Here is a 21,341-nt window from a genome sequence, read left to right as displayed (position 1 = left end):
AAAGCCGGCTTAACCTGTTCAAGATGTCGCCGGTTGATAGCGAGCGGTTTATGTCTATAATTTGTTTTTGTGCACGATAAGCGGCTGGTGTACGTTTGAACTTGAATTTTCATGTAGCAACATCAGGTATGTAGTTCGAGGGAAAGTCAAGTGAAGTTTGAAGTCATCGTGGCCTAAGGGATAAGACGTCCGATGCATTCGTGTTGAGCGATGCACCGGTGTTCGAATCCCGCAGGCGGGTACCAATTTTTCTAATTAAATACGTACTCAACAAATGTTCACGATTGACTTCCACGGTGAAGGAATAACATCGTGTAATAAAAATGAAACCCGCAAAATTATAATTTGCGTAATTACTGGTGGTAGGACCTCTTGTGAGTCCGCGCGGGTAGGTACCACCGCCCTGCCTATTTCTGCCGTGAAGCAGTAATGCGTTTCGGTTTGAAGGGTGGGGCAGCCGTTGTAACTATACTGAGACCTTAGAACTTATATCTCAAGGTGGATGGCGCATTTACGTCGTGGATGTCTATGGGTTCCAGTAACCACTTAACATCAGGTGGGCTGTGAGCTCGTCCACCAACATAAGCAATAAAAAAAATAAAAAGGAATTTCAGTTATTTGTGTCGTCAGCGATTATTACGTGTAACTTCTTGCGCATTAGATTAATGGTAATTTGAAATAGGAGTGAGGGGGCTAAATTGTTCCGTTGAATTGTTCAGTACTGAAAATGCTTACATAGATTAAAAATCCAATCTTGGGTTTTGATATATTTTTTAGTGATTGGAAAACTGGACTAGCTCACGGCTCATAGACATTAACAACGTAAATGAGCCACATTGAGTCATGAGTGCTAAGTGTCAGTTTTACAGTACAACAGCTGCCCTACTCCTCAAACTGCTACACACTAGTACCTCACGGCAAAAATAAGCAGCGATGTGGTACCTACCCGTGTTCGCTCATAAAACGCCCTACTAACAGTAATTTCATTAGGAAATTAGGATAGTTCTTGACAATTAAAATTAGAAATATAGACGGATAGGGACGTGGTTGTAGAAGCCCGAAACTACAGCCGCATATCCGAACATCTAATCAGATCTGACGAAGAGATCTTGGTGTTATGTGTATTTTTAACCAAATGCTCCTTGAATCCTGATGAATATTTGGGATTATCCCTTCGTGTCTTTTTGGCCATCGGATTATCGCTACTGAAACCACTATGCTTAATGACAGTGTCCTCCCAGAGACTTTTAGGGCGAACTCTCTTCTAGTATCTCGAAAAAATCATTACAAGAATGTAAAATTATTGAATATCACGAAGAAAGATCACAATTAACGAGATCATTTACACAATGTTTTTTTGATAACACATCTAGTTACACCCTTAAACAATTTACAAAATATAGAGTGGGTATTCGATATAAGATATGGCAAAAGGATTATGTGGCAGGGCAGTGAGGTTAATATTTTTGGCGGGATCGCGACGCGTCAAATGTCATTGGGATAATAAACGGACTACAGGGTGCGGACTTTTCTTGTGCATATATTTATGTAACATAAAGTAAATAATCTATGTGTCTATTGATGTTGGCTTGAAAAGAGCCAGAATTTAATCAACGCTATGGGATTTTACGTTTGCTAATCGGATTAATTAGTTCCGAATGTCTCCGGTTGACGGTAGCCAGACAAACATTCAATTGTGCAGAGTTTCACTGCCACTGTCTTGACATAAAACGAAATTCGTTTTTTTTTGTTTAGTATTTGTATAGGATGACGTCAAAAATACTCGGTATTTACATTGACGTAATTCCCATATTTGGATGTACGTACGAGTATCATCTGAATCACGCGGCAATCTCCTAAACCAATAATTTCGTGGTAGCTAAGCGTTTTTCTGTGAATCGGAACGAATATTTACACATATAACGGGTTTTGTCAAATAGCCGCAGAACCTTGAACATTGAGGTCAGAATGCTATTTTTTAAATTATCAACGAGCTCACGATCTACTTTTTTTTTTGGACCCAACACTAAATGTTATTTGCCACTTTCAAAATAAACACGATCTACTTATAAGTGCTTATCGGGAACCATAGGTATCACCTTATATTGTTTAACTATTGTTAACAGGCTATGTACAAATAGATAGGATAGTGGTACATACTCATGTGGGCTTATACGCGTCATACGCACGACCACCGACTATGGAGAATTGTAAATTTTAAGGAATTTAGGTTTATAAGTTGCGAGTCCTTTTTTAGGGAAGTCGTATAGAACTAGAAAACGGACACAGTCCAACGTCTTTTCAGTCTCGACGTTTTTTCTTATTAACTGGCTAACGATATTGCATGCGGAGTATGAGTCGCAGTCGGAGGATTGAGAGCCGCAACCGCCATTCGAGAAGCTGAGGATTGGCGAAGTGGGAGCAGCTCACGAGAAGGCCACGGTCAACTTTCAGGGAAGTTGAAAGAAGAAATGAAAGGGGAATGAAGAAAGCGACGAAGAAGAAAATGGCATGCGGAAACACACAAAATGATTTGCAGACGTGCCAAGATATTAATCACCACGCCAAAACCACAGATTTTATCGTTCCGATTAATATATAAAAAAAAAAACTCTAAAAAAATCAGGCGAATGGTCACAAAAATTCCCTTGGTCTTTAATATTTATTGTTCATATTTCGTGAGTCGTAGACATAATTAAAAAGGATTGTGTGGTTTTATGAAACCACAGTGAAACTTTTTTTCAAATTATAGACATTTAACTCTGATAAACAACATTTAAATTAAACACTAACAAAAACAAAAACAAATTAGCGTGGAGCACTGACACAAATGAGTAATAGTCTATACACTACACGGTCTCTGCGGCCGACCGTCACGCGACATGCAACACACAGAAGAAAAAGTTTCACTTTAACTACTATTACTATTTAATTTCGTTTATATTATTTTCGACTTTCACAGTCGTCTATAGGCCACAGAACAAGAACAAGAACTGTAATGTTTTCGAAACGTCGTAAATAATAAAATGACAATAAAAAACACGAGACAATAAAAAAATAATTTATTTCTGAGATGTCAACGATTTTGGTCGAATTTGGACCAAGTGCGAAGGATAATTAATACGAAACTATAGGTCCCGCAGTAGTCAAAATTCGACTATAATTAATTGGAATTGTATAATAAGTTTGTACACTGTTATGAGTGTATTTTATACTTCTATAATCACAAATTTCGCCAAGGCTACACTATAAAAAAATATTAATAAAGACAAACAATATTTAATCAATTCTCAATTTGACCACAGACGTTAAGAACAAAAGTTTGACAATAAATAGTATGCGTGCATGTGTGCGTCAAATACATGGTGTGTAGTGTGTGTAATGTTTTCTTTATTGATTTAATGTATCTTTAATGCATTATTTAAAAAAAATTATTAGCATTGTGCACTTCTCTTCTATATTCTCTATATGTGTGGGAAATTCCATACTCCTCCGTCCACGCGATTTTCGTCAAAAGGCATACAAAGTTTTTGCTTCACGTATTAATATTTAGATACTACATCATCGAAAAAGATGTAACATGATTTACAAAACATTCATGTATGGAATCTGCAGTCTAATTTAATACACACAAACCTAACAGTACGGCTTATGTAGTAATAAATAATCTTACTAAGCGCCAGGTATTTTTATAAAAAATTATAAAATTAAAATAAAATTAAGTTTTCGGATTGCCAAGTTCAGGTAAAAGGTGTGTTATACCACAATATGTAAACAAATCAACGAATATTTCAATATTATAATCTTTTAGATAGAGGCGATAAACAAAGTTGAGACAAAGTTATAATAGAGGCACCAGATAAAAAAAATCGGTAATGGTTTAAATTCGCCTGTGTTTTAAGCAAATAGTTTGTTACAAAAAAACTAATCTAATGTTCAAATCAATTTTAAGCCTAACCATAGTTTTAGGCTTAAAATTGATTGGGACAATGTTCAAAATCGACTGTGATCCGGCTATTGCGAAAACCGGATTAAAGCTTCGCCACAACGTTACAGAACGGGGATTTCATTAATTGGTCTATTTGGTAAACAGAATTTTGTGCACTCTAAGAACGGCCGATTGAATTTATTTGTAGATGAATTGTATGCTTAAAGCATATATTATTAAATGAAATTACTGATCATAGTTATTTTTTTATTCCTTAGATGGGTGTACGAGCTCACAGCCCATCTGGTGTTAAGTGGTTAGTGGAGCCCATACACATCTACTACGTAAATGCGCCACTCTGAGATCTAAGTTCTAAGGTCTCAAGTATAGTTACAAGTATAGTTAGTATCATGTTCATTAGACGATATCGAGTCTTAAGGCTTCACTTTCACATATATAACAGTTTAAAATCAAGTGACCACGTACATAGGCACGTCCACGCATGTAGTTAAAAAATCCTTTAAAATATTAAATCAAAACATGTAATTCAAGCCTTATACATTGCAGCGTAAAATGTTTTGTTCTACTTAAAAACAACTCAATAACAAAACCTTTTTTCAAATAAACGGATTATTTTTCAATAAAAATAAATCAATGGCGTTCTAATTATTTTACCCGTGCGCCTGGCGAATAACGAGATTACTACGGCTGGTACGAAAGCGGTCAATTATATTTAAAAAAAAAATGAAGAGAGTTTTTCTTGTCATAAAATAACGTGCTGTTTCCAGCTCTAAGTGAAATATTTGGATCGACTCTTTAGTCTTTGAGACCTCATTCAATAACTCTATGTACTCGTGTACACGTATGGACTGGTTTCTATAATAAATTATATTTTAATTTAATTTAACGATGATATAGAAGTCATTCAGAGTCTGTACAAATCGACCATTAATAAACCTATGTAAATTGATTCGCTTTTGCCATTATCAAAGCTCAATTACGGTCAATATGGTTTTTTTTATTTTCACCAGCCCTCAGTATGTTGTCGATAATGCATTGATTGACAGTAACGTTGTAAAATAAATACTTGAATATGCGATTCAATCCGCGTTGATTCAATCTCCTTAGAGCAGTTTGCAAATCGGCAATTTTGGCCAAGTAATTTTATTTATTGTATCTACTGTAATCTATCTTTTCTTTAATTAAATTTAGTAAGTCTCAGTTTTTTTCATTAATTATAACATGATCATTTTTCGTACAAAAGAAAACAATCTTGTATCTCGCCTATGTTTCGACTGTCGATCACTCAAAACCGAATTTTCTCCCTATTTCGATCCAATCCAAAAGTCTGATGGATTCGTTGAATTCACTTTGCATATATACCCAGAAAGTATTTGATTATCTAGTAACTAGCGAACATGTTGCACTACAGAGCATGTACTGTATCGAATATCCGGAATTTTCAATTTAGACCTATGACAAAATGGACGAAGAACAAAATGTCAAGTTCCCGCAGAATAGTTCAAAGCGCTTCCTGCCCACACATCTAAATATTACGCACAAAGGGATGTTACTTATTCAATGTAAACAGCCCGGGAGGAGCTTCCGAGATTTTAGACCGACCTAAATAAATAAGCGACAGTACTTTATAAGACATTGTTGTGATGAAAAATTTCCGGACGGTAAACATTTCGCTACTACTTTGGCTAAATACTAAATGGCCGAAAGGTCTAGTCTAATACCTAGCTATTAGTAACTGCTCAAACTTTGAATTGATTTAATATTGTGCAACTCATTGTAGGGGAGATTGATGTAGATTTAACGTTACCAATATCTTCATATGTTATAATCTGAGCGAAGCTAATAAACATACAATTTTCTTTTATTCCTCTTTTTGCAGGATCTAACTGGAAACTTATGAAAATCGATTATTTAAAGGTATAAATAATCTTATTTTGTAGCTATACAACACAACAAAGTAGTGGTATATGAACATAGAAATTAAAGAAATAAAACATAACGTACATATTGACATTAATAATTATCTATATATTAATACGTGAAGCAAAAACTTTGTATCCCTTTTTACAAAAATTGCGCGGACGGAGGAGTATGAAATTTTCCACCTTTATAGAGAATATAGAGAAGAAGTGCACAATGCTAATATTTTTTTAAAACAATGCATAAAAGATACATTAAATCAATAAAGAAAACATTACACACACTACATACCATGTATTTGACGCACACACGCATGCATACTATTTATTGTCAAACTTTTGTTCTTGACGTCTGTTGTCAAATTGAGAATAGCTTAAATATGGTTTGTCTTTGTAATATTTTTTATAATGTAGTCTTGGTGAAATTTGTGATTGTAGAAGTATAAAATACAATCATAATAGTGTACAAACTGACAATTCCAATTGATTATAGTCGAATTTCGACTACTGCGGGACCACTAGTATTTTTTTAATAGACAAAACTCCGAGATAGAATGACATGCGTATCGCATATTATTTGGTCACCATCACCCGTTTGCTCTCAGTACTCTTTGGTATTTTCTTTCTGTACTATTTTTATACGTAGTTATATCATCAACTATCTAGAATTAATAAGACGTTTAATTATTCGAACTATTATCCAAAGTTAGTTTCTTTATCATTTTTTCTGTCCAGTTTTCTCTCGTGCATAGTACGGTTTGCGGATTAAAATTTTCTTAAGTTTCAAGGGGCTCAAATTTATGTTGTGCCCACGGGATGCAGCAATTGCTAAGCATCCGGGGATGACGCCGCCAATAAAATGAACTAACGAAGAAAACAAGTATGATTCAAGTTCTTTTTGGCTTCACAAATATGTACATACATAGCACATGAAAACATTATTATATAATTTTATACTGCTAATTGGGGAGAAGCAAGGTAAGTGGAACTTGGAGATGTAATCGTTATTAAATTGGGTACGAGTGGGTAAGGTATACGGGAGTCTGGTTTTTATTCGGATCTAGTTCCCAAATTGACTACGAAGTTAACTAAATCGAGTCAAAAATATCAGCAGTTATGTACCTAAAATCGATTTCAATTTACGAAATCGACTTTTAACAAATGAACAGAAAGTTTATATTCTCTCTTTTTTTTTCTCTAGCCTATTCTAGTAACCTCTAGATTCACGAAACTAGTAGGTGAGCTCACGGGGTTCAACTTTAAATTGCCAGTTTAAACGCGACGAAGTTGGACGTATCATGTGTCTTTTTTTCCTACCTATGCTGATAGCCTTGAGAGGCTGTTTCAGCTTCACCCTAACGTGTGTAGGTGAGCTCACGGGGCTGAAACTGGAGTGTTGCTAGCACTGGCCCTAGCAAGAGCAGTGCTTCGCAGAATCTGCCACCGGATCGGAAACGCGACCCACTGAGAAGATCCGGCGAGAAACTTAATGGGCGGTGTCTATGGGTTAATTTACTCGTCGAGCCCTTCGGCGCAAGCGACGGCTTCGGCGAGGACGGTGACCGGTGCTTGATGTACCAAAAAGCACAGTTAATTGATCGGGAGGATCGGTAATGACATGCTTAGGGCGACGTCGACTGTTTACTATTCGGTCCACTGGATCGGGTATGTAATTACCGGCGGCCACGACAAGAGGGTTTTCATGTCGTACCATCTTCTCAAAGTGGACTTTTTCTCACAACGCCAAGTCGGAATGTAAATTTTTTATATGCAACATATTTTGCAAGATATTTTGACACACAGAAACTTAAGTACACAAACAAGTCGACGAAACATTTATTTACGCGAACCACATCTGAGGTTGCTTGCGAGAATATAACAATCTACGACACGTATAACAGGATGTTTTATTCGTAACCAGCCAACAATGGTGTATCCCTATAACGTAGCAGATTAAAGCATAGATCGTTACAACATTAGTTGGTCAACTTACCCAGCTTACCTTACATATCTTGTTGGACTAACGATACGGATAATTTAATATGGTAGGCAGTGGCTTGGCTATTGGTAGGCAGCGGCTTGGCTCTGGTGCGTTTCCACAGACCTTTTTTTCCACGTAGCATCCGGCTTTGGAATTAACTCCCCTCCAAGGTGTGTCGTGAGCGCTATGACACGTTCTACTGCAAACGAGGCTTACAGTAAGCAGTGGCTTGGCTCTGTCCCTGGCATTGCTGAAGTCCAAGGGCGACGGTAACCGCTCACCATCAGGTGGACTGTATGCTCGTCTCCGTAAAAGAGCAAAAAAAATACTAGTCAGTAAATAAATAATGCATTTAATTGTTAAACCACTGGTCAGGTACAAACAATAATAAAAATCGGGAAGAAGGTTACTTATTATTCTTAAAGTCATCCAAATTGAGATTATCTGTGTTATAGAGACCAGAGACTGATATACATACTTATATCCATTAAAATATATAAATAATAAATAGAGAGAGAAGGGATGAGAGAACGAAAAGAAAGAGGGAGAAAGAGAAAGGTATTATACACTACTCGCTTGTGTATGCGACTGTCGCGCCTGCGCACGTCTCATTTAGTCTAGTCAACAAGTTCAAAAACGTGTTAAATAGACATAAAGCTCCTAAAAATATGTACGATAGCTCATTGGATGCGGAATGATGTCTACAAAAATGTTTTTAAGGGCTTATTAGCACATAAAAAATTGCGATTGTTATAAACAAAATAAGATTAAAAAAAAAAGGAATTTGGTTTTTCCTTAATAATTTCTAAAAAAATGATATTTAAGGAATTTTGAAAAAAGATCCTGAAAGAGGAGGAAATTTCCAATAAAAAAGTCCCAACTCCCGGAATTCTATCTCTATTATTTATAAATTTTTTTTAACGCTGAAAATAGCGCTCCGCGAGGTCGTTACGGCATAGGCGCGCCGTCTAAAAAGCCGGTATATCACCTAAAATATTTTTTTTATAGTATTAAATAACAATTTAAAAATTTGAATAAATTATGGTGTAATCTAAACACTTGAACGAAAAAAACCTCGGTGAAAAAAAAAAAATTATATCGATTTTTAAAAAATTTACACCATTGTTAATTAACTAACTTTTTTCCAATCTCTGTTTTTATAAATTACGGTATAAAATTTTCAATAATTCATCTATAATTTTTTCCCTTCGTGGAGCTCTTATCATTTAAGTACTTAATAAAGAAATGCAAAAAAAAAATTTTAATCTTTATTATTTTGATAATTATAATTTTTTTTAATTAACAAAAAATTAAATTTCTAAAAAATGTTATGAAAAATAGTTTTTTTCCGTAATATCTTAATATTGCTGTTTTTGCATCTACCATAGGTATTAATTAACATTAAAAAAAAAATTACGCAACTTGTTAAGAAATTGTTTATAAACAAATAAATTATTTTGGGATTTTTAAAAAAAAAAAATTTACCGTCTTATTGTATAGGTGAAATAATGATTTTTTTAAAAAAAATATTCTTAAATAAATGTTTTAATTGTTTAAAATCGTTTTTTTCATATTTCAATTGTTTAAATAATTAGTTAAGAAATTATTTTTTTCTTAAAAATCATCATTGACTCTTTTCAGCGGATTGACAAACAAATACATTTTTTTATAAATAATTTCATTGTTTATTAACTTAACAATTTGTTATAAAAAATTAATATTTATCGTTATATTTTTTTTCGAAAACTACAAAAAATAACAAAAACAACCATACATAACAAAATATAGAAAAAATAAATTTGTATTTTTTATAGCATTTTTAGATATTATATGATAATGAAATTACAGCCGTTACATAATTTGTCAAGTTATAAACTGTTATAACTTTTAAACTATAAGAGATACGGTAAAGGACACTCAGGTCATTTTTATAAAGGATTTATTTATCTTTAAAATAAATTCAAAATCGATCCTGTAACTATTGTTTATCAGTTATAAGCATTTGTTTATAAAAATTTAAGATTTTTTTGATATTTTTTGAAATTTCATAGCTTATAATTTGTTGAATAATATAGATACAGCTACGGACCCAAAAACTTTTTTGTTCTATGATAAAATATCTTTCTAATTACGTATAAATCATAGAAATATATAATTTTGTTTAAATAATACACTAGTTTTAATTTATACTTACCTCATTTACATTACTAATTATTTAAACAATTGAAATATGAAAAAAACGATTTTAAACAATTAAAACATTTATTTAAGAAAAAATTTTTTTTTTAAAAATCATTATTTCACCTATACAATAAGACGGTAAAAATTTTTTTTAAAAAAATCCCAAAATAGTTTATTTGTTTATAAACAATTTCTTAACAAATAGCGTAATTTATTTTTTTAAATGTTAATTAATACCTATGGTAGATGCAAAAAACAGCACTATTAAGATATTACGGAAAAAAACTATTTTTCATAACATTTTTTAGAAATTTAATTTTTTGTTAATTAAAAAAAATTATAATTATCAAAATAATAAAGATTAAAAATTTTTTTTGCATTTCTTTATTAAGTACTTAAATGATAAGAGCTCCACGAAGGGAAAAAATTATAGATGAATTATTGAAACTTTTATACCGTAATTTATAAAAACAGAGACTGGAAAAAAGTTAGTTAATTAACAATGGTGTAAATTTTTGAAAAATCGATATAAAATTTTTTTTTCACCGAGGTTTTTTTCGTTCAAGTGTTTAGATTACACCATAATTTATTCAAATTTTTAAATTGTTATTTAATACTATAAAAAAATTATTTTAGGTGATATATCGGCTTTTTTGACGGCGCGCCTTTGCCGTAACGACCTCGCGGAGCGCTATTTTCAGCGTTAAATTTTTTTTATAAATAATAGAGATAGAATTCCGGGAGTTGGGACTTTTTTATTGGAAATTTCCTCCTCTTTCAGGATCTTTTTTCAAAATTCCTTAAATATCATTTTTTTAGAAATTATTAAGGAAAAACCAAATTCCTTTTTTTTAAATTTTATTTTGTTTATAACAATCGCAATTTTTTATGTGCTAATAAGCCCTTAAAAAACATTTTTGTAGACATCATTCCGCATCCAATGAGCTATCGTACATATTTTTAGGAGCTTTATGTCTATTTAACACGTTTTTGAACTTGTTGACTAGACTAATTTAACGGTTTTATTCCACGCACTTTTTTCCACGGATTTTTTCTTACGGTTTAACTATCACATTTTTTTCAGTTCGGTCGCGCAGCAAAATCCCTATCCCCTCCAAGCCTGCCGTAAGGAACTTCGTTCCAAAAACCCAGACAAGGAGCAAAATAAACTTGTTCATCACACAAAAATTGGCCCGATGTAGAAATCGAACCCATGACCCTCGGCGCAACAGTCAGAAGCGTTAACTACTGCACCACCGATTCAGTCAAGTGAAATATATAAATAGTAAAATATACGAACAAATTAAACGCGGTATTTTTATATATCTGATAATGAACGTCCAACCCAAAATTTAATTTGTGTTCGTAAAATGTATGAACGACGTGTCTAGATTTGTGAAAATGAATTATTTTAATAGTTGCGTGGGTTGAGTCCTTCTTGCTTAGCAACGTTCTGTCGACACGTGACGAATACAAAGCGACCAAATTTACGTTTACGTGACAAAGTTGCTGTACTCACGGTCCTAGGATGACACATTCGTGCGTTCTTTTGTTTATAGCCATAATAAAATCAGAATAATATTTTCTATGCACACAAACTCACAAGCTAACTTATATTGAATTTGAAAGTATGCTTGAAGAATATTGTGTTCTTGAGAGCTTACAAAACTTAAAAGAAACACGCTAATGATGTTTAATAAGCCGTGCATTTTCTTATCAATACTAATATTATAAAGAGGAAAGATTTGTTTGTTTGTTTGTTTGTATTGAATAGGCTCCGAAACTACTGAACCGATTTGAAAAATTATTTCACTGTTTTGAAGCTACACTATTCCCGAGTGACATAGTCTATAATCTTTTTTGAAAAAAATTTGGAATCCTTACTAAAACTCCAATGATGTAACCCAAAGTGTAAAAAAATTACCTAAAATATTCATTACATCGCGTGCCCTGCGAAAACTATTGACGATAGAATAAAATAATGTACTACGACTTTATAGAACACATTATTATTTACAAAAAGCGTCGCGACAGCATAATAATATGTCTAACTATTATAGTTGTTCTGCCATAAATTTTATTTAAAATAATAAAACAACGTCAAATATCGTTGAAGACCCGAGCGGAGCCGGAGTGGGCCGCTAGTCATACATATACGTATAAGTATAAAATCTACGTTATCTGAAGTTACTAGTGCATCGCAATTATCGGAATCTGGTTTATCTTTAATAGCGACCCGCCCTCGCTTCGCTTCGGAAACATTAAAACACACAAGAAAAAAAAAAAAAATTAAAAAAGTAGCCTATGTTCATCAGGGACAATGTCGGCTTCTAATGGAAAAAGAATTTTTCAAATCGGTCCAGTAGTTTCGGAGCCTATTCGAAACAAACAAACAAACAAATCTTTCCTCTTTATAATATTAGTATAGATTTATAATTCAACCCTTGCCTATTTTTATCCTGTTTTAAGAATTCACGGTAATCTTGGGGTTGGATGACATCGGATAACGTTTGCTCGCAAAGTTTGAGTCGGAATGTTCTGTGCGACGCCATTCGATTTGTGGTCGGAGTATTTGTCGTTATCTTTATTTACTCGTATTAAAGACTAGCGACCCGCCCTCGCTTCGCTTCGGAAACTGTAATTTATTATTGATTTCTCCACTATTTAATGGATGTTATTATACATATAAACCGTCCACTTCAATCACTCTATCTATTAAAAAAACCGCATTAAAATCCGTTGCGTAGTTTTAAAGATTTAAGCATACATAGGGATATAGGGACAGAGAAAGCGACTTTGTTTTATACTATGTAGTGATATATTGTGTTAGGTATCTTCTTGTACATATTTCTTGTTATTAATGTATTTCTAGTATCCATTCCTAATGAGGAAATCCTAGCTTAGTGTCGGTGAGTGATTCCGCAAAAGTTATGAGCAAAAATATGTATGCTCCATAAAATCGCTATGATCATCAATAATATCGATAGTGTGGCGTTCCAAGTTATCTCTATTTGCTTTGCATACGTGAAAATGTCTTGACTATGAGTAATAGTTCTTAATGTCCAATGGAATAGAAGAATATCTTTTTCTCTTTACGTCTTAAAACGGTAATCACTTTGGTAGGTAGGTACATGTGGCTGGTACCTGGTTCCACAATTTTAACAAAAAAAAATATTGCTTAAATAGCTGGACGAGCTCACAGCCCACCTGGTGTTAAGGTGTTACTGCAGCCCATAGACATCTACAACGTAAATGCGCCACCCACCTTCAGGTATACGTTCTAAGGTCTCAGTATATTTAAGGCTATATCTGGCACGAAGCTGTCGTAGTATAGCTTTTATTCTGTAGACATTTAGTTTCTATTTTTAGTTTATATTCTAACAGTTTACGACATTATAATTGACCACACCTCACCGGCTTGTTCGTCAAAATCATTTGAGAAGCCTTCAGTTCAATTTCATATTGAGAATGTCCGCGCCATGGATATTAATCCACAAGTCTTAATGAATCTCAAGATGTTCTTCTCTTGTGAAAAGCCTACGTTTTTTCGCTCAGCTTTTCTGACAATAGACAGGTTTATGAAAAAAAGATAAGAATATTTTTTAGTGTTACGTTTTCATAAAATCCACGAGAGATTTTCGATACTACAATTCAAATTTAAGAAAAATAATGAAATAGCTTCTTGCCCTCGTATAATACACATATTCACATTTATACGTTGGTACTGTTAATTATGTTGCGGTAAGGTGTGATTATTTATCTATAGCATATTTTGCCAGATAGTTCTTTTTTTTTACTTTTTGGCGGGAACGCGAGGAGTGAAGTTGTGTGATTTGTTTTATTTTGTCTATTTAGTGTTTCTTCGGGTTTAAATGTGTAATAATGGTGGTTTATTAACTGTTTAATATCTGTGAAAGTGCACAAATTTGGGAAAATGAAACAAAGCCGCTGGACGTAACTTCTCGGGATCCTCGAAAAAGTCCACTCAAAAAATCTTAGAAAATGACCACCATTTTACTGAGATTATATTCCATCTCATTTCATTTCATTTAATTTCATCCCAGTTGATTAATGTCTGAAATTAATCATCTTCATATCATTTCACTTCATAATATCATTTTCCATAACAATATGAATATAAATTAAAATAAGACATGACTTAAAGGTCTCAGTTACCAGGACATAAAATCCCTTAAAAAAATAGTTCTTTTTTCTTTTCGTATTGTTTCCGTAGTTTAAAGTGATTCCATAAAACTGTAATAGCTTATAGAGTATCACTCAGTTTTAGCAAGGTTTTGTCTCATTTTTGGACCAGATTTTTTTAAATGATACTGAGTCCAACTGAGAATTTAACCCGCTTGGCACTGTAGCCATGGCCAATAACAACATGACTAAAATGAGCTGTAGAACTTTTAAAGTGGTCTCCACAAAAAACCCTTTTAGTTTATCATTCCGATAGATTATATCAATATTTCCGGCACTTGCTCAGGAATAGTATTCTAAACGACCTAAGGTAACAATGAAAGAATTCAAAGTCGTAACATAAACAAGAGCGGTTTTTAAATTAATAATATTTGGCGTTTCATTGAATTAATACATAGCACAAACATACCAAAAGACATCTGAAGTAATTTCGTAATTATCATCGTAAAAGTTTTATCAGACAAGTACGTATGATGTTTGAGGAATCTTTAAGGACGAATCCTTTATTAATTTACGGAGGCGGTCAGGCCGAGATCCTTAGTTGATCAAGGCCTGGTATTGACATCGGAAACGGCGACGGCCCGCGCTCATTACGCACGAACCTTTTATTAGTTAATATTACCAACACATTCGACCGAAGAGGATCAAATAAAATAGTTATTACCTAAATATTGAAAAGAAAATATATGAATAAGCCCAAGAAATACGAATGAATGCGAGGAAAAGCGTGATCAAACCCGAAGAGGGATTAAAACGGACATTAGCTTCTTAATGCCTCAGCTTATTACTCGGATTCATTGTAACACTTGAATAGCCATGCGTGGTCTTTGAACTAAAGCTGAAGAAGACAATATTTTGATAGGCATTGACTTCGTGGTTGTTCAGGGATGTTAATTTCATAGTTTGCAATATTTAACCACACGTGACGTAACGCTAATGACTCTAAATAATAATAATTCGAGAAGTGAAAGGTTATTTGGTTTAAGCGACATTTCGCTTAATACTTTTATTTTACTTTTTATTTCTTAGATGGCTGGATGAGCTCACAGCCCACCTGGTGTTAAGTGGTTACCGGAACCCATAGACATTTACAACGTAAAATGCGCAACCTACCTTGAGATATAAGTTCTAAGGTTCAGTATAGTTACAACAGCTGCCCCACTCTTCAAACCAAAACGCATTATTGCTTCACAGCAGAAATAGGCAGGGTACCTAACCGTGCAGACTCATAAGAGGTCCTACCACCAGTAATTACGCAAATTATAATTTCGCAGGTTTGATTTTTATTACACGATGTTACTCCTTCACCGTGAAAGTCGATCGTGAACATTTGACAAGTACGTATTTCATTAGAAAAATTGGTACTCGCCGACGCCGGCGGGATTCGAACACCATTGCATCGCTATATACGAATGCACCGGACGCCTTATCCTTTAGACCACGACGACTACGCGACATTTACTTTTGTAATTATAGGTGCGTTTTATTTGGTATTACCATCAACAGCTCAATGTTTTTAATTGAACTTCAATTTAGTTTACTTCATTCAAATAGCTGACGAACGAATTTTTTGTTAGTTATGATATTTTTTCCAATTTTAAACTTGAAATGACACCCTTGTAAAGTTGTAAAAAGGTCGCTTAGGCCCAATAACTTTTCACCCCACGATATACAAGTTGACATAAATAATAAGAGAGTGATTGAAAATCTTTAATAGGGGGAATAAAAACTTGACAGCTGATTGGCTGGGTGGGAGCTACTTGAAAGTTAAAAAACCATTTAGGGGCTTACTAGACGCTTGCCTTCTATCGAGGTTCGAGCGGCAATAGCTATCAATCTAGACAAAATAAATCAAACACGGTTGTCTAGGCCCAAACGAGGATTTCCGTTACTTGGGAACCAGAGGCTGTAATTTATTTATGTAAGTTTACCTACATATATAAGTAAAATATATACATAGACATGATCAATCACGGAAATAATTCTCGGTATGAAATTTACCACCCTGCGTATTTCTGCCATGAAGCAGTAATGCGTTTATGCGTTATACTGAAACCTTGGAACTCATATCTCAAGGTGGGTGGCGGCATTTACGTTGTTGATGTCTATGGGCTCTGGTAACCACTTAACGCCAGGTGGGCCGTTAGCTCGTCCACAAACGTGAAGAATAAAAAAAAATGTGTGGTGTCGTGGGACACCGGATAGGAACGCCTTATTATAAAAATATTAATTTTAAATTCTATTCGAAGTATAAAGATAATAAATCTGGAGGTTTCGCAACAACCCACGGTCATTCGGTAACGTGCGAACTTATTGTGGTACACTTCATTCACGGTTGTTTGCATAAGAATTAGTGTATTGCGCAAACGAACGCTCTGAGATCGTGGTCAATGAATGATAAAACAATATGTTATTTTTTGTACGTTATTATAAAGTTAAGTCGTACACTGTGTGCATTACTAATAAAAATCTTACTTTACGGACGTTTTTTCTCGGTTAGGATACCACTCCGCATCGTCCCATAAGGAACTTCGTTCCAAAAAAAAATAGAACGCGGTGAGGCTGGAGCGTGGCAGCACATCCGTATCGTTCGGTCTTCAGTCGAACAGTGAGATCAAATCACCGAGTGACTTTTATGCCCCAGCTGGAATTCAACTGACATTGACATCTCGAATAGTGTTGCCAACCTCTATTGACAAATGCGCCCAAGAAGGTTCGGATTTGACTCTCCCCAACATATAGGTATTAAATATCCAGACAAAAATTTTTGACCCAATGCCAAGGAGACAGAGACACTCATTATTGTCCGAGCTAGTCAATAAAGATGCTCGCGTACTAGTATATTAGAATACGATTACAGAGCATTTCACTTCATTTATATGAACCATACTGATCCATTACTTTAAAGGCAGTTTACACCTTTGGTTCTGACAAATTGTGGTTTGAAGAATAACCATTGTTCTAATGTAACATTTTTTTTGGCCACATGGCTCTGATTTGAGGGCGGTATGTTGGGTAGCGATCCCGAGCAAGGTAGCAATATCTATGAAACAAACTTTTTTGCCGGTTTATTTCAAAAACTGTACGAAAGGATTAATATATGTATATCTAATTGAAGCTTTATCGTTGTTCGTAGGTCAGCACGTGTGGGCAAGACCTCATTAGTAGCGAGGTTCCTAGGCACGAAATTTGAAGACAGCTACACGCCCACCATAGAAGACTTCCACCGCAAGCTATACCGGATCCGCGGAGAGGTCTATCAATTGGATCTGCTCGACACCTCTGGGAACCACCCTTTCCCTGCGATGAGGAGGCTTTCATTTCTAACAGGTCAGAATTTACAAATCATTAGGTATAACTAAGTTAAAAGATTCGTGGCCTAAGATATAAGAGTCCTGGTCTATTCGCGATCGATGCGACTATGATGAAGTAGCCTGTACACAGAAAGCAATTGTTCTAAGAAAATGCGTACCTAATCAATTAATAAGAGACTTCTACAATAGAAAAATAATATTGGTGTACCCAAACCGCCAAAAAATATATTTTTTCTATAAGCACTGATAGATTGTACCACCTATTTCTGCTGCGAAGTAGTCATACTTGTCGGCTCGGAGACTCGCCCCAGCTGTTTTACCAATCAATTAAGATTTAAGATTTCGACCATTGGTTCTTGGTTCAATCATGTTGCGATGGTCAATTGCTGTAGCAACCGCTTAATATCATATGAAAAATGAGCTCGTTCGCCAATTTAGGGCAATAAAACAATATATCCAAATCATTTTAATGAAATATCAGTCTCTGGAACACGAAATCCATAAATGCTGCGTAGAAATATTTAGGAAAAAATTGCATCCATAATTTTACATTCTTAAAACCATTACGAGTACTGACGGTAGGGCTTAAGGTTCTACAGATAGGCACTTACTATCTTCCTGCGCCATTCCGACAGAAGCACCCGTCGCGTGCGGACGTGCTCATCGACCGTTCGATCGCCCGACTCGACTGTCCTGGTGAAACTGTAAAGACCTTCGGGCAACTAGTAATCCCTCAATCACAAAAAACCTTCCTGCGTAAATCTGCCACGAAGCCTTCTCGCCTTCCAGCTTCAAGAGCAGGACAACCGTCACAACATAATTGTGACTTGAATCTTAAGTCATATTCACATTTCGAATACTGTTTTCGTGGTGTGAAATATTCGAAACTTCATAAATGTAATGACAACAAAAAACTCGAAATTGAATCGTAAAAGCAGATTTAGCTAACTTTATAAATGTTAAAGTAATTAATTTAAAGTTATCTATATACTTATAAATAAAAATGAATTGCTGTTCGTTAGTCTCGCTAAAACTCGAGAACGGCTGGACCGATTTGGCTAATTTTGGTCTTGAATTATTCGTGGAAGTCCAGAGAAGGTTTCCTCCTCCTTGCGTCGTATTCCTCATTGCTGAGGGTCGTGATCACCCTTTTGTATCACTTTCGCACGCACGATCTTTCTCCATCCATTGTTGTCTCTGAAGGTTTAAAACGTGAAAAAATATAAAAAAAGCTCGGAATAATAGAAAAACAACCAATTTTGTTTTTCCTTTGATGTGTCCCGTTGATGTGTCTTTTATTTATCGATTGGGGCACTACGAAGTCTGCCGGGTCAGCTAGTCTTAAATAAAGACGTACGGAATCCGAAGAAAATACAATAAGATCATCTACGTATGTACGTTTTTGAGTCCGGGAGCCGTATACTTGATTGTCCATTTACGTACTCGTAAACACTGCGAACCCTATACTCTTCGTAAATAAAAATTAGCACGCTTCGAAAGCTACGTCCACACTCATATCTCAAGGTTGGTATAATGATACTTTAACGGGCGTGACGTCAGATGAGTCCCGACTCGCGCGCGTACCCAATTAAGTCCTTGAAATTTGAGAAACATTGGATCTTCATTTGTACCACAGTATTAGATGCTTGTTGACTGCTCGATGTCAGCCTTAAATAGCGCCACATCTCTTCCCGTGGATGTTGTAAAAAGCAGTCATCTCTGAGCATTATACTCTGTGATAGCCTACCAACATTTACTGGTGTTAAGATTCGGTTTGAAGGGTGGGGCAGCTGTAAATACCATTGAAACATTGACCTCATGACATAAGGTGGGTGGTGGAAAGGACATTCTCATATCAAACTGCTCCAGTAACATTTGACACGAGGAGGCCATGAGCTCGATCGCGCTGATACAATGCTGATACAATTTTATCAAGTTTAACAAATAATAAAATATACATTTTAAATTAAATCAGTGGCCCGTGTAATGTGTATAATGACCCAATTACGTTTGTGGTTATGAATGTTGAACGACGAACGCAATTTGTGCATACATGGACATATTCATATGATAAAGTAAAATATTCAGCGTGTAAGGAGACTGCTCCTAAATTCCAAACGAAAACTAATATACACATTTTTTATTTATTGCTTATTGCTTAGACGGGTGGACGAGCTCACAGCCCACCTGGTGCTAAGTGGTAACTGGAGCCCATAGACATCTACAACGTAAATGCACCACCCATCTTGAGATATAAGTTTTAAGATCTCAGTATAGTTACAACGGCTGCTCTACCCTTCAAACCGAAACGCATTTCTGCTTCACGGCAGAAATAGGCAGGGCGGTGGTACCTAGCCGCGCATTCACAAGAGGTCCTACCACCAGTAATTACGCAAATTATAATTTTGCGGGTTTCATTTTTATTACACGATGTTGTTCCTTCATCGTCGAAGTCAATCGTGAACATTTGTTGAGTACGTAATTCATTAGAAAAATTGGTACCCGCCTGGGATTCGAACACCGGTGCATCGCTCAACACGAATGCAACCGGACGTCTTATCCCTTAGGCCACGACGACTTCAAATACGAGTTTATTTACAATACAATACATATGAGTATATTGCTAAGCTTAGCGTAAAAGCAATACTATTTACAATTATTGACATTTCAATAGTAGTATCATGGATTGTGTACCAGTAATGAATGCGAGCAAAAGTTCAGAGTTCAATAACCCGTAGCCAGCCAACCACACCCGGCTGAGGTTCGTTTGAAATCATTGACCCAGTGAGTCAATTGATATTGTTATATTGCGTTACTCAAGAAGACAGTGTTGACTTAATGATAGACATATAGTTTCGTGGTCTCTAGCATAGTAACTTCATAGATACAATAGTTTATATACCAATCGTTTCCACAAATGTTTGTAGCTTAAATATGAAATGCCAGAAAAGCGATTTACAAAAAAAAAGATTACATTTATAACCATATAAAAGCAGTGAGAAAATTTAATATTACCAAAAGTTCAAAATTCAATTTATTATTGTGTTTGTTTTGTAAGGTATAAAGCTGTCGTCCACACGTTTACGATAACAAACAATAGAGGTTTTGCAAAACGGAACATACAATGAAACAAGCACGTAATTTTATTGCAACGTAAATATCACAAAGTTTTGTTTTACACATTAATCCAATCGAGATATAAATAAAAAAGAGATATGGATTAATTAAAAAAATAAATATTAAAATCTTTTATTTAAGTGTGCGTTCAAATCGTCGTGACAAAAAATTCTAAATAAGATTTTACGACTAACAAGAACCGACAAGAAGATAGGGCTTAGTTTTTTCCAAATACATTTTTTTTTATTGCTTTGATGGGTGGACGAGCTCACAGCCCACCTGGTGTTAAGTGGTTACTGGAGCCCATGGACATCTACAACGTAAATGCGCCACCCACCTTGAGATATAAGTTCTAAGATCTCAGTATAGTTACAACGGCTGCCCCTCAAACCGAAACGCATTACTGCTTCACGGCAGAAATAGGCAGGGCGGTGGTACCTACCCGCGCGGACTCACAAGAGGTCCTACCACCAGTAAAATACATATATTCTTATGTATATGACGCAGATATTTTACAGACTTTTTTTGTTTTTTTTTATTGCATAGATGGGAGGACGAGCTCACAGCCCACCTGGTGTTATGTGGAGCCCATAGACATCTACAACGTAAATGCCGCCACTCACCTTGAGACATAAGTTCTAAGGTCTCAATATAGTTACAAGATATTAGTACATTAA

At 35.0% G+C, this 21,341-nt stretch overlaps 1 protein-coding gene across 1 annotated transcript in view; it reads left to right on the top strand.

Moving 5' to 3' along the window:
- The window catches only part of LOC114241372 (GTP-binding protein Rhes), a 53,726-nt gene that overhangs the window by 14,577 nt on the left and 17,808 nt on the right, over window positions 1-21,341 (top strand). Inside the window, exon 2 of the mRNA XM_028172187.2 lies at window positions 17,370-17,563. Within this exon, the coding sequence (XP_028027988.2) occupies window positions 17,370-17,563 (194 nt within the window). The remainder of the gene's footprint in view (window positions 1-17,369; window positions 17,564-21,341) is intronic.

The sequence above is a fragment of the Bombyx mandarina genome, chromosome 11 (assembly GCF_030267445.1).
Source record: "Bombyx mandarina strain Sakado chromosome 11, ASM3026744v2".
NCBI classification, from domain to species: Eukaryota; Metazoa; Arthropoda; class Insecta; order Lepidoptera; family Bombycidae; genus Bombyx; species Bombyx mandarina.
Note: the sequence above shows the minus strand (reverse complement) of the source record. Positions and strands in the feature narration are given on the sequence as shown.